This window comes from Neomonachus schauinslandi, chromosome 11, assembly GCF_002201575.2.
Source record: "Neomonachus schauinslandi chromosome 11, ASM220157v2, whole genome shotgun sequence".
In the NCBI taxonomy this organism is placed as follows: Eukaryota; Metazoa; Chordata; class Mammalia; order Carnivora; family Phocidae; genus Neomonachus; species Neomonachus schauinslandi.
In genome coordinates this window covers 2,547,472-2,560,366 of record NC_058413.1, presented here as the reverse complement: position 1 = coordinate 2,560,366, position 12,895 = coordinate 2,547,472, and the positions used below count along the sequence as shown (strand labels likewise).

The following is a 12,895-nucleotide window of genomic DNA, read 5'->3' as shown; positions in this document are numbered from 1 at the left end:
AGATAAGATGATGCATAATGACCCCCCGTAGGTGCCCAGGCCCCCCCGAATGGGGGGGACAGATAAGATGATGCATAATGATGCCCCCATAAGTGCCCAGGCCCCCCCCGAATTGGGGGTGGTTTACCGTTCCTGGGGGTACCCATGGTATACACTCGTGGTAGGAAAAGCGTGGCTGCAGAAGCAGAGATGGAGATGAGAGACTGAGGCTTACCTGTCCTCAGATACCTCCGGGATCCAGTGTGGCTTAGCTAGGGCTGAGATGCCTGAGAGGGGCTGAGTTGTCCATGTTTAGAGGCATTTAAGGGAAGAGGGTGGTCAACCACCAGCGAAGATGTTGTGAAGAAGTGTCCCACGAAAGGTGGTCTTGTTACCAGACAGAGAACTGGTTCCTAACTCAGTTTCGGCAGCTTGCCATCAACACAAGTGATGGGGAGTAAAGAAAAACTTGCTTTATTCAGGAACCAGGCAACCTGGGAAGATGTTGAACTAACGTGTCAAAGTCCATCTTTCCCATCCAGGGGGAGCCCGAGGGTTTCAAAGGGGATGGTGCAGGAAGAGGGAGGGGGGCTGCATGCAGGAGAAGCAGGTGCCCAGATGGCAGTTAGATGTGGACATGACCCTGAACAGACTCGCTAGCATCCCGCCCCCTCAGCTGTTCTCGAATGCTGTCAGGGCTCATCATCTGGAAGAGTCAGGTCCTTCACTCCGTGAGCGCAGTGGTCTGCAAATCTCAAGGAGAGTAGGTTAGTTCTGTTACAGACCCAGGGACTTAGGTCAGCAAGCAAGGAGCACATGAGCTTGAAGCAAGTCAGACTTTAAGACAGACGGGAGTGCTGTTACTGTGTCTGGTGCCTGGAGACTGTCCTGATGGGTAGACTTTGGGAGAAGCCAGCCCCTAGAGGGAAGCAGAGTAAGGGGTGAGCCTGCAATCTTAGAGACTAGGGTGTGGTTGTTGTGGGGGGGGGGGGGCCCATATAGTGAGCCTTGGCACCAGCCCATCTGTGAGCATGAAAGGTCCAATTACTCAGACCTATAGCTAGAGTGGGGCTGTCCTGGGCAACCCTGCAGGTGTGCTCACCCCAGGCCGTCTTGTTCTGAGCTGCTCCCTGCAAGAGTGTTTGCAGTAAGAACAGGAGGATGCTAGAGAGGGCATCTTTTCAGCCATGTGCCCCAGACCTTCAGCCTCTTTTTTTCAACCTCAATCTGCTTTCATCTTATCAGAGTGCAGAGCATATCTAATTGGAGCGAGGCGGTCGGTGGCCAGAGCTGGGTCTCTGTTCAGGTGGCCTCTCCTCCGCAGGTGCACGTTGGGCCCCGCTGCCCCAAACCAGAGGTTGCCAGTGCTGCTGAAGGCTGTGGTCCTTCGAGTCCTGCCCTCTCCCTGCACACGGTCTTCCATATCTGCCCGTTAATGAACTACCAGGGTGTGGCTGCTTCCTCCCAGGTGCTAAGGTCAGCCCTGCAGGCCCTGTGTCTTATTTCCCTGCGGTGTAAGCAGGGTCTGTGAGAGAGCCTGTCCTTGGCTGCATGGGGTCAGGGAGATCACTGAGTGCTTTTGTTTGTGGTTTGGCTTTTTATCACGCCTATTACAGCAGTGTTTTATCTGCCTCTGACCATGTTGTAGGTGCTGAAATTGTTCCCCTCTCTCTCTCTCTCAGGTATTGAAATTGCCAAACGCAAAGGAGCAAGATACAGGCTGGGACCAGAACTGGAAATATGGTGAGAGCAGAACACACAGACCCCACAGGGCAGGCAGGTGGAGGGATCCGCATCAGCTCCCCGCAGCAGAAACGCTGGGAAGGGGGGTGGGTATGGAGAGGTGCAGATGGGCGGGCCTGTTGAGGGGCATCCAAAGCCCGCGAGTGGGCCTGCTTGATGCCTCTGAGCAAGAGTGCCCAGCCAGGCTGGGCCGGCCTGGAGCCCCATGTCGGGTCACTAGAGGAGCAAGGACTCGGCAGTTGGACTGATGTCCAAGCCGCTTCTGCTGGCCACCACCCTCCCCAGGCCCTCCCTCTCATGTTTGGTCACAAGCACGTTTCACTTACTGGTCTCGGCATCTCTCCACAAGTGAGTGTGAGTGATCACTTCCACTCTGCCTGTTCGAAGTGATCGGGAAGCCAGTTCCTCCTTGTCCCTTATTCAGAAATAAGCAAGTGGTCACTGCGTGCAAGTGTCTTATGAGCTACGGTTCTTTTGTGACAGATGTCAGCTGCCCTCTGGGTTCCCACGTGTTTACAGGTCCTGGCCATTTGTGGGATCAGAAGTTCCTCCTCAGGCCATGTCCCTGCCTTGGATTCTGGGCTTTGTGTAAACAGAAAGTCTCACCTCCCAGGTGTCTTTGTATTCGCCCTTGAGGCCACTCCTGTCCTTTTCCTCGAGAGCTGGACTTCTGTCTTTGGAATCTCAACTTCAGCTCGGGCTGTGTCTCCCGTGGTAGCCAAGAGCATTTGCACCCTCACTTAACCTGCTCTTCAAGACACTCCTCTGCCCCTGGGGTCCCGGGGTGTGTAAATGATCTCTACCCCTGAGGTCCTGGCTCAGTGTTTGTATTTTGTCTGTTCTTCCCACTGCAGGGTTGCCCTCAGCAGCCCAGTCCCCCTGGCATAATCGCTGTCCAGACACCTCCAGGTTAGGTCCTTACTCCTTTCTTTGTCCTGTGCTCTCCCCACACCTGGCCCCCAAATCTGGACCCGTCATTTTATAAGGCGGAGGATGTTAGTTACAGGATCGACAAGCTGGGTGGCCTCAAACAGCTGGAACTGACTCTCTCACAGTTCCGGAGGCCAGAAGCTTCCTCCAAAAGCTCCAGGGGAGGATCTTTCCTGCCTCCTCCAGCTTCCGCTCCCACCCCTTGTCCTGTGGCGTCCCGCCTATCTCTGTCTTCACACCGCTCCGCTCCATGTCTTCTCCTCCTCCTGTTCGATTCAGCACCTGCCTAGGTCATTCAGGCTCATCTCATCTTTAGATCCTTAATAACCTCTGTAAAGACCCTTTCCCCAGTACGGTCACATTCACGGGCTGCGGAGGTTAGGAGGTGGACACAGCTTTTTGGGGGACACCATCCAGCCTGCTACCAGCACAAACCATAGCAAGAACTAGGAGTCACTCTGTGAGTGATAATAGAATGATATTAATGATCTTCCTTGTCTGAGGAACGTGTTCCTGTGGGTTCGGCTTTGTAGATCAATGTGATTTTGGCTGCATTAAAAGTTAAAAAAACATCCACAGGCAGACATGTTGACACAAGTTAGGCTTCCTAGCCTAACTTAAAGCTAGGAAAAAAGAGCCTGGGGCCAGAGGTTTTTTCATTTTTGGGGAAATGCATCCTCTTTTGTAGCAGTGATCCTAACTCCGGTTGCACAGTGGAATCGCTGGTTGCACCCCTGCATGTTCCGACCCCATTGGCCCGTGGGCCCCTGCCACCCCTCCCCACTCCCCCAGTGCATCTCCAGGGCTCACCTGCCTGCTCCCTTCCTCTGCAGTGGCTACGGGTGTTGGGATCATTACTACGAGTCAGACACCCTCTTGCATTCACTCCAAGTCCTGGCCGCCCTTCTGGACTCTCCGGTCACTCAGGATATCATCTGCGACGTGGGACTGTAAGTGCTAACACGCACATCTGGGAAGGCAAGCTCAGAAAACAAGGGAGGTTCAGGGTGCGAGCTGGCCTACCTTCAGGGATTCGGGATCTGCACACTTCAAAGATACAAAAGGCCTTATGTTGCAAAGCGGGTTTTGTACGCCCCCCAGCCTGTAGACCCCTAGGTCCCCCAACGGAGGCAGCTCTAGGAAGCAGCTTTTACAGGTTCCCCGAGAAGCTCCTGCCCGTGTGGGAGCACACTGTGCACCGTGGGAGCATGGTGTTCACCCCGTCACACATATGGAACTTTCTTCACTTAATGGTAAGTCTTGGGATGAGGCCACATCACTCCACATCAACACGCAGGCCATATGGTTCCGGATGGTGCAGTTGTATATGGCGTGGGTACGTAGGGGTGGGGTCCAGAGGAGCAGGTGTATACGGTACGCGTACGTAGGGGGCAGGTTCCGTATGGCGCGGGCACGTACCGCGCAGGTTCCCAGGCGCAGGTCGTACGGGTGGGATTCCGCTACTGTGTGTGCCGTCCTTGCAAAGCCAGAGCCCCTCAGTGGGCTCGTGTGTCCTTCCTGTTTAAATCTTCAGGTCGGTTCTGCCTGACGGAAGCAGAGCCCTGTTTGCTTTCCTCTTAGCGCAGCCTTGCGTGTGCCCACCACTTCCTTCCACCTCCTGTGACCCGTGTTTACTGGGGCCTCCTTTCAGCAGCTCACAGACGGGTTTTTTTTTTCTTCTTCTTCTTTTTTTCGATTTTATTATGTTATGTTAATCCCCATACATTACGTCATTAGTTTTAGATGTAGTGTTCCATGATTCATTGTTTGTGCTTAACACCCAGTGCTCCATGCAGAACGTGCCCTCCTCAATACCCATCACCGGGCTAACCCACCCCCCCACCCCCCTCCCCTCTAGAACCCTCAGTTTGTTTCTCAGAGTCCATCTCTCATGGTTCGTCTCTCCCTCCGATTTCTCCCCCTTCATTCTTCCCCTCCTGCTATTTTTTTTTTTAACATATAATGTATTATTTGTTTCAGAGGTACAGGTCACAGACAGGATTTTTAACCCAGTTTGTTCACGTTTATCATGATTCTGGATGTTTCCTATCGCTGCTGTGACAAATGACCGCAAACGTAAAACACAAAAGCAACACAAGTTTTTTGTCTTATGTTTGTGGACATCAGAAGTCTGAAAAATGGTTCAGCCAGGCTGAAGGAGGCTCTTGGGGGGGGCAGTCCTGCTTGGCGAGGCCCCTGCATCCCTCAGGACCCCTGGTCCACCTTCAGAGCCAGCAGTGGTCTCCCATACCTCTGCTCCCGCTCTGACCCCCGCCTCCCTCGTGTAAGGACCTGGTGACTACGTTGGGCGGCCCAGGTAGTCCAGGATAATCTCCCCATCTCAGGGTGTGCAAAGCCCCTGTCGTCATGTGAGGGGGCTTACATTACAATTCCTGGGGCTCCAGGAATTAGGACGTGGACGTCCCTGCGCTTCCTGATTCAGCTGTCACAGGGGCATAGTCCTGCTCGGGCCCTGTTGTCTCCCTCTGGGTTTCCCTTGTCTTTGGTGCTTTTCTGTGCTCCACTTTCTTCTCTTGGCTTAGAGTTTATAATCCTACTTTTTAAGAAGATTTATTTATTTATTTGAGAGAGGGAGAAGGAGGAGGGGCAGAGGGACAGGGAGAGAAGCAGATGCCTCGCTGAGCTGGGAGTCAGGCGTGGGGCCCGATTTCACAACCCCAAGATCATGACCCAAGCCGAAATCAAGCATCAGACGCTCAACCGATTCAGCCACCCAAGCACTCTATAATCCTATTTTTATTTTTATACTTTTTACTCTTAAGATATTAAGACTCATATTTATAAAGATATTTTCTTTTCACATCTAACATTTATCTGGACCTATAAGCTTCTAAACAAAACAATAATAATATCATGATGTCCTTGATACCTGGCCAGCTTCCCCCTAGCAGAGTGCCCCGCTTCCTGCAGAGGGGGAGGACACGAGGGGGGAGATGTGAAGCACAATATCTGTGGGAGGGGTCCAGACAGAGTGGTGGGCAAATGGAAGGGGCGCAGGCCACAGGTCAGGAGGTGCTCTGAAGGAGAACCAGGAAGGCGCAGGGGCTGGTGCTTAAGGCCAGTAGGGGACGGAGAGGTGACACGGTGACAGGGCTGCGTGCAGATGGGGGGGGCAGCCACTGGAAGGTCTGAGAATGTTCCAGGAGAGAGGAAGAGCCCTGAGAGGGAATGATTACGCTCCACTGGAAGAGTCTCTCCCGCTTTAGAGCCTATCTCAGGGCAGAAACCCTCTGAGAAAGCTACTGGGGAGCCTTCTGCTTCTCCTCCAGGGCTCGAGGAGGCTTCGTACTAAAACGGACATAGGATTTTGCTGTTTGCAGACACGTGTGTGCCCCCTCTCTCCGCAGGCCTGTCATGCACCGGAATGTCCGCTACAACTGCAGGGTGATATTTCTCAACAGGTAGGTGGCGGCCGGGAGAGAGTGCCCCGCGCGCCGCCTCCCCCAGGCTCTGCTGCCCTGCGGCATGCTCTCTGGGAACTGCATGGTCGCTGGAACCCATGCGCCCTGGGAACCGCATGCTCCCTGGGAGCCATGTGCTAAGAGGCAGCTTCCGGCACTGTCTGGTCCTTAGGGAGGGCCAACATACGGGCAGGTGACCCAGGCGTCACTGCTTCTCCTGGCCTCTGCCCACCACGCTCACCTTCGGGTATTAGAAGGAGAGAGACCGCAGGGTGGGGCTTCTGCCATTCGACAGAGGGTGGTGTGTCCTGCTGTCTTGGCGGACCCCGGACGTCAGCTGCCCGCACAGCTTAGCACACCTGCTGGGTCTTGGCGGCTCAGTCATCGTCCACCGTCAGGGGAAGGTGGACCTGTGGGCCGCCCCTTGTTAACGGGTGTTCATCTCAAGAGCCGTCCTGTTTTCCTCCCTGTAGGAGAATCCTGCTCATCAGACCCAAAATGGCCTTGGCCAACGAAGGCAACTACCGGGAACTGCGCTGGTTCACCCCGTGGTCACGGAACCGGTGAGTCCCCGGTGCCCCGAGCAGGGAAGCACAGGTTGTGGCCACTCTGTGGATGCTTGTTTCATGTCTTCCCTGGGCAGAGTCGTGGTCCGCATCCTGGGGGAGATACGAGAGAATTTGGGGGCAAGTTCCTGCCATTTTAGGTACAGCTGTCTTGAGGCTGCTGGTTACAGTACGGCCGATTGATTACAGAAAGCTCATCGACCGTGGCCCATCGGACGTCTCATGTCCGGAGTCATCCTGTACGCCGGGGTGTCCACCGCGGCCTCGGGCCGTCCTCTGCATGGCAAGGGGTGCGGCAGCCTCCCTGGCCTCCCCCATGGATAGTCTGTTTGTGACAGCCTTGGATGTCTCCTGACTTTGGCAAATGTCCCCTGGGGGCATGGTCACCCCTGGGTGAGAAACCTGTCCGCTGTTCTCGCGGGGGTTCCTGGCGTTTATGTGGTACTGTGGCTGTGGCAGGTGCAGCTTCCAACATTGTATCTTCAGACGCTGCATAGTTGTATGTAGGAAAACTTCAGGGTTTTCTGTACTTTCGCCACCCCCTTCCTGCACAGTTCTGTGGGACTTCTCGCCGTCCTGGGCTGACCAGCCCCTTGCATCACTGTCTCTGACGAGTTGCTCATTTGCTGGCATGTGGCTTCTAGTATATTCCAGAGGTTCCTACCACCCCCTCCGAGGTTGACTTCTAGATCACGGTTTACTCTAAGAGGATATAATCAGGACAACCAAGTGGGAGAGATGCACGGGGCGGGCTCTGGGGGTGTACTGTTCTCCCCGGATCTCCACGCGGTCGCCAACCCAAGAACTCCCCAAACCTCATTCTTTGAAGTTTTCTGGAGGCTTCATTACAAGGCATGATTCATGAAATCATTGGCCTTTGGCCACTGAACTCAACCCCCAGTCTGGCTCCCTCCCCAGGTCTGGAGGTGGGTCCAAAAGCTCCAACTACCTGATCCCTGGCTTGGCTCCCCTGGCAACCAGAGGGCCTTTCCCACTGACACCATTAATGTAAAAACACCTGTACGGCTCTTATCTCCAGAAATCCAAGGGCTTTAGGAGCTCAGTGCCAGGAAGACCAAATATATTTCTTAAGATAAATCATGATATCATACTTTCTAAGCAACGATCCACCAAAGGTGAATTTTTTAACATCATGCCTGCGTACAGATGTCTTTATTGGACTCTTACATGTGATGAATAGTTTTGCAGAATTAAAAAAAAAAAAATCCTAGGTTAAAAATAACTTTTCTGCATAGTTTTCAATGTATTGTGTGTAGGATTGCCTTTGGCTTGTGCTCTTGCTGGGGAGAAGTCTGGTGCTACTCAGTGTCTTTTTAGCTCTCACGTGATTATTTTCTTTTCTCCTGGGCACATGGAGAAGCTTCTTGTTATCTTTGGTCTTTTAAAATTTTGTTATATGGGCCTTGGTGTGGGTCTTTGGGCCCTTGTGTGAAGCCCTCTTGTGGCCCTGTGACCCGGAGACCCTGGTCCCTTAGTCTTGGGAAAGGTTCTCCTGTCCTTTCTGGGCAAGTTTCTGTTCTCTTTTCTGTTTCTGGAACACCTCTTGCTTGGGGATTCGATTTCCTGGACCGTTTCCTCTAGTCATCTTATCTTTTCTTTCCCACATTCTAGAAGATTCCATCATCTTACTCTCTGCTCTACTGAAATTTAAATTTAGCTATCTTATTTTTCATTTTGAGAGCTCTTTCTCGTTTTCTCATGCTTTCTTATGTAAAGCACTTTATTTGAGCGCCCTCCTTGACTGAACCACACAGGGGTTAGTTTGCAGCCCTTACAGAGCAGGTGTCTCTGGAGTTGGGAGGTCGAACCTGCCTCTGCCACTCAGCTGGGCCACTTCGGACCAGCAGAGCGACCCGATCTCTCTCTGCCTTGGGGACAGTCACGGCAGTGATCCCGTAGGGCTGTGGTTGTGGGGATGACAGAGTCTGTGTGTAAAGCACTGAGCACAGCGCATGGCAGGTGTTAACATGGCATCCATGTCCTTGTGGTTTCCTTAGTTCTGAGAAGAGTGCTGGCAGGTGGTGGGGACCCAGCAAATATTTGTCGAATGCCCAAAGGTTGTTGCTCAGGGATTTAAAGGACTCCTGAATCAGTAAAAAACAGAAAAAATACTCAGAGAAACTGAGTATTATTCACAGGGATGAGGCAGGGGTGAGGCGGGACGTCCACAGCGAGCGGCAGGGTGTGGACAGAGTGGGGACAGTGTGAGTCACATCGAGGCCGAGAGCAGGTGCACCGACCGCCGGCCGTAAGGGTGTGAAGCTGTCGGCGGGGCCGTTCCTCCATGGACAGAGCTTCGTCCGTGCTGGGCCTCTGCTGTCCTAACCATGTGTGCCCAGTGGTTTTGACCTGACCATCAGGACTTTAATTTTTTTGAAGACTTATTTATTTATTCATTTGAGAGAGAGCAAGAGTGCATGAGCAGGGGGAGGGGCAGGGGGAGAAGCAGACTCCCTGCTGAGCAGGGAGCTGATGCGGGGCTCGATCCTAGGACCCTGGGGTCATGACCTGAGCCAAAGGCAGACGCTTAACCAGCTGAGCCACCCAGGTGCTCCTACTGTCGGGACTTTAATTTTGGGAACATGTTCTTATTTCCCATTTTCAGAGGCTTTTGTTCTTTGTTCTTCTTGTCTAGGAGCCTTTGCTGTCGGGCATCGCGGGTCCTGGTCTTTCGTCGGCTCTCTACCCACGTACCTGTATTTTCTCTTGGGGTTCATTCCCCTAAATCTGTCCTCTGTGCCGTGCTCACGGGAGGCTCTGTTCTTCAGATCTGTGCATGTTTGCAGTTTTTCAGATCCTTTTCACTATGTGCAGGCTCCCTTTTTCTTTTTCCACTGTCTGATCATCTCTTCTTTGAGATCTTTTACTGGGCATGTTGTCTCTGAATTTCCTGGGCGTCTAGGATCTCTCGTCTCTGTCGTGTGGGTGTGTGGGCCTCATGGTGGCTCCTTCAGACAGTCGCTGGCATGATTGTGCCTGTGGAGGGGGTGGTGGCAGGCACCGAGCTGGAGTGGCAGGCACCGAGCTGGAGCAGCCGGCTCACACTTAGGCATCGTGGAAACGAGAAATTTTTACCCTCTGGGCGCTGTGCCAGTATGGTTTCCATAACTGGGCATGTTACTTTGTCCCCACCTTAGTAATGACCGCATGACAGGTTCAGGCCTCTTAAGAAAACAGAAAAAAATATCCTGGCTCTTGACTGCAGGAAGCTTAAGAATCTGCTCATTTGGGACACCTGGGTGACTCAGTCGTTAAGCGTCTGCCTTCGGCTCAGGTCATGACCCCAGGGTCCTGGGATCGAGCCCCATATCGGGCTCCCTGCTCAGCGGGAAGCCTGCTTCTCCCTCTCCCACTCCCCCTGCTTGTGTTCCCTCTCTCGCTGTGTCTCTCTCTGTCAAATAAATAAAATCTTAAAAAAAAAAAAAAAGAATCTGCTCATTTTCCTTATGTTCTTAGATGTACCCCCAGATTTAAGCACAGCGAGACAGGGATCACAGGGGCTCTTGTAGCTCCTTGGGGGTGGAGAAGGCATGTAATCAGCATGGCCAAAACTGGTTTCTTGGCAGGAATCTGCAGCTAGGTTTTTTCCAGAGGATGTTGGCTGGGAAGAAAGGGCATCCAGCTAGAGAAAGGCTTAGGCCATGCAGAGGAGTCAGGTGTGGGGACCATGGGAGGAGGTTGGACCAGCCTGAGCCAGGCTTTGGATGACAGGCTACAGTGCGGGACTTCTACTCATGATATTTTGGCTCTTTATGGACCCTGGAGAAGCTCACCGGCCACGTATGAGGTGCTTGCTGGCCTTGGAGCAGAGAGTGGACATGGAGGGGAGCACATACCATCTCCTGGTGGTGTTGCTTTGGTATGGTACTCAGTGGGTCTTGGTGGGGGTGGAGGGGAAGGAGAGGAAAGGAGAAACCTTGGGGTGGGGGCGGTTCTTCCCTTTAAAGAGAATTTTGACACAGTGACGAGAGCAAACCTGCCCATGGTGGATAGAGAGCTCACTGGGATGGCAGGGCGGCTCGGAGGTCAGCAGGGTCGAGTGTCCCCGTCCCCGTCCTTAGCAGAGGAGAGAAGGCAGCACCCTCCAATTTCCGAGCGTTTAACGATTTACTCAAGTAAAAGCTGCTAAAGTCATTCTGGAAGGTTCTTGTGAATTTCTCAGAAAGAAAAAAGAAATATACGTAATTGAAGGTCTTAGTGGTGCATCTTGTAACAGCCTATTTGAGGTCGGATCTGTGAACCGTGTATTTCTTACATTCTAGCCATCCGTGCAGCCCCCTGGGAGGCCTTGTACAGAAGTGTGTATCAGACTCCGTCTGTCTTGTACCGTTGGGAGACTAATTCTGTCATCTGGGTGATAACATGGGTTTGCAGTTGTGCATCGGGTTAATGCAATGTGATCTTTCGGACTCAGAAACTTTGATCAGGAGTTCCAGCTGGATTTCTCCCTGGGGCGACGTGACCACCCTGGAGAGAATGCCTGGGACGTGTCTCAGGAGTGCTGGACAGCAAGGCGTGGGAAGCTGAGTCGGTCGGAGCCCCCTGGGTGCCATGGTGTCCGCGAGGAAAGCGCACCGGAGCTTTCTCTGTTCACCCTACATGCTTCCCTTTCTCTGAAGGGGATAGTTGAGGCACGTGTGAGCAGCTGACAGCCCTCTGCCTATTCGTGGGTTCGAAGCTCCCGGGTTGGCATTTGCTCACATTGGGATGCCATCTGTCCTGCTTTCCGAGATGCTCATCTTCAAGTCTGTGGTGTTTCCCTCCCCAGGCAAACAGAGGAGTATTTTCTCCCCCGGATGATACAGGACGTGACAAAGCAGGTGAGTGTCTGGGAGTAGATCTCATTTTCCAGCCACATGTCACTGTTCTAGGCTAACAGTGCACCACGTGGGGCAGGACTCTTCGGGTCAAGGCCCCAGAACCCGCCCTGACTGGTGAAGGAATAAAACCAAACAAGGGGAGAGATTCCTGTGCAAGTAGGGAGGCTGGAACCCTGGGGCGTGCTGGGCGCCCCCTTTCTCTTACGTCAGTGATGCTCTGCCTGTTCGTGCCTCCCCCTCTCCTCCGGCTCACCTGCTGGGGTACCCCGGGGAGCTGGGGGAGGGGTCCCCACCCCACCTTAGCAGGCTCGCTCTTTTTTTTTTTTTTAAAGATTTTATTTATTTGACAGAGAGACACAGCGAGAGAGGGAACACAAGCAGGGGGAGTGGGAGAGGGAGAAGCAGGCTTCCTGCTGAGCAGGGAACCCGATGTGGGGCTCGATCTCAGGACCCCGGGATCATGACCTGAGCCGAAGGCAGACGCTCAACGACTGACCCACCCAGGCAACCCAGCGGGCTCTTTCTTGCTGGGACTGCTGCCTGGGCCATGGGACCACCCAAGAAGCCAAGTTTGGGCAGGGGGAGAGGTTCTAGTTACAAAACTTTAGGAAGACTTTACGTGGCTGCCTATTGAGTCTGTGAAGAACCAGCATTGGACATCTGTCGTGTCTTTTGGACCTGGCTGGCCCGGCCTTCAGAGCTGTGATCGTCCAGCCTGATCTGGGGGCCGCGTCCACCCTCTTCCTACGGGAAGCTGCTGGGGTGACAGCTGGAACCCTGCCCTATCCATTTCCCACAGGTGGTTGGAAGCCGGGGCACAGAGGGGTGCTCTAGGGGGGCCCTGACTTCTCTAGTTTCTGCCTGAGTTCCCATGCTGGTTGCCAGGTGTATTAATTTGCTCAGGCTGCCATAAAAAAGCACCTCAGATGGAGGGGATGTTATTGAATAACAGATAACTTTCAGTCCCAGAGGCCGATGCCCGAGATGCAGGCGCGGGCAGGGCGGGGTCCTCCTGAGGCCTCTCTCCTTGTGTGTGGACGGCCGTGCTCTCCCTGTGTCCTCACAGGGTCGTCCCTCCATGCAGGTCTATGTCCTGATGTCCTTTTCTTGTAAGGACCCCGGTCATATGGGATCGGGGCCCATCCCGGTGACCCCGTGTTACCTCGATCACCTCTGTAAAGGCCCCAGCTCCAGATACGGTCAGGTTCTGAGGTGCTGGGAGTCAGGGCTCCAACATAGGAATCTGAGCGGGACACCGTTGAGCCCACAACCCCGAGTTCTCTGTACCCCTAATGACTACACTCCAGGTAGTTCATGGCGATTTACGGAGTCTCCAGTGGAGGGGTTCGCAGGGATTCAGCTAGACCTTAGGGACGGACCTGAGCTGGAGCAGGGGTCCCTCTCCCCTGATTCC

General features: G+C 53.6%; 1 protein-coding gene across 1 annotated transcript in view; it reads left to right on the top strand.

The window, feature by feature from the left end:
* The window catches only part of NADSYN1 (NAD synthetase 1), a 33,015-nt gene that overhangs the window by 405 nt on the left and 19,715 nt on the right, over positions 1 to 12,895 (top strand). The window contains exons 2-6 of the mRNA XM_044919461.1: positions 1,662 to 1,722; positions 3,486 to 3,602; positions 6,021 to 6,074; positions 6,548 to 6,637; positions 11,430 to 11,481. Of these exons, the coding sequence (XP_044775396.1) occupies positions 1,662 to 1,722; positions 3,486 to 3,602; positions 6,021 to 6,074; positions 6,548 to 6,637; positions 11,430 to 11,481 (374 nt within the window). The remainder of the gene's footprint in view (positions 1 to 1,661; positions 1,723 to 3,485; positions 3,603 to 6,020; positions 6,075 to 6,547; positions 6,638 to 11,429; positions 11,482 to 12,895) is intronic.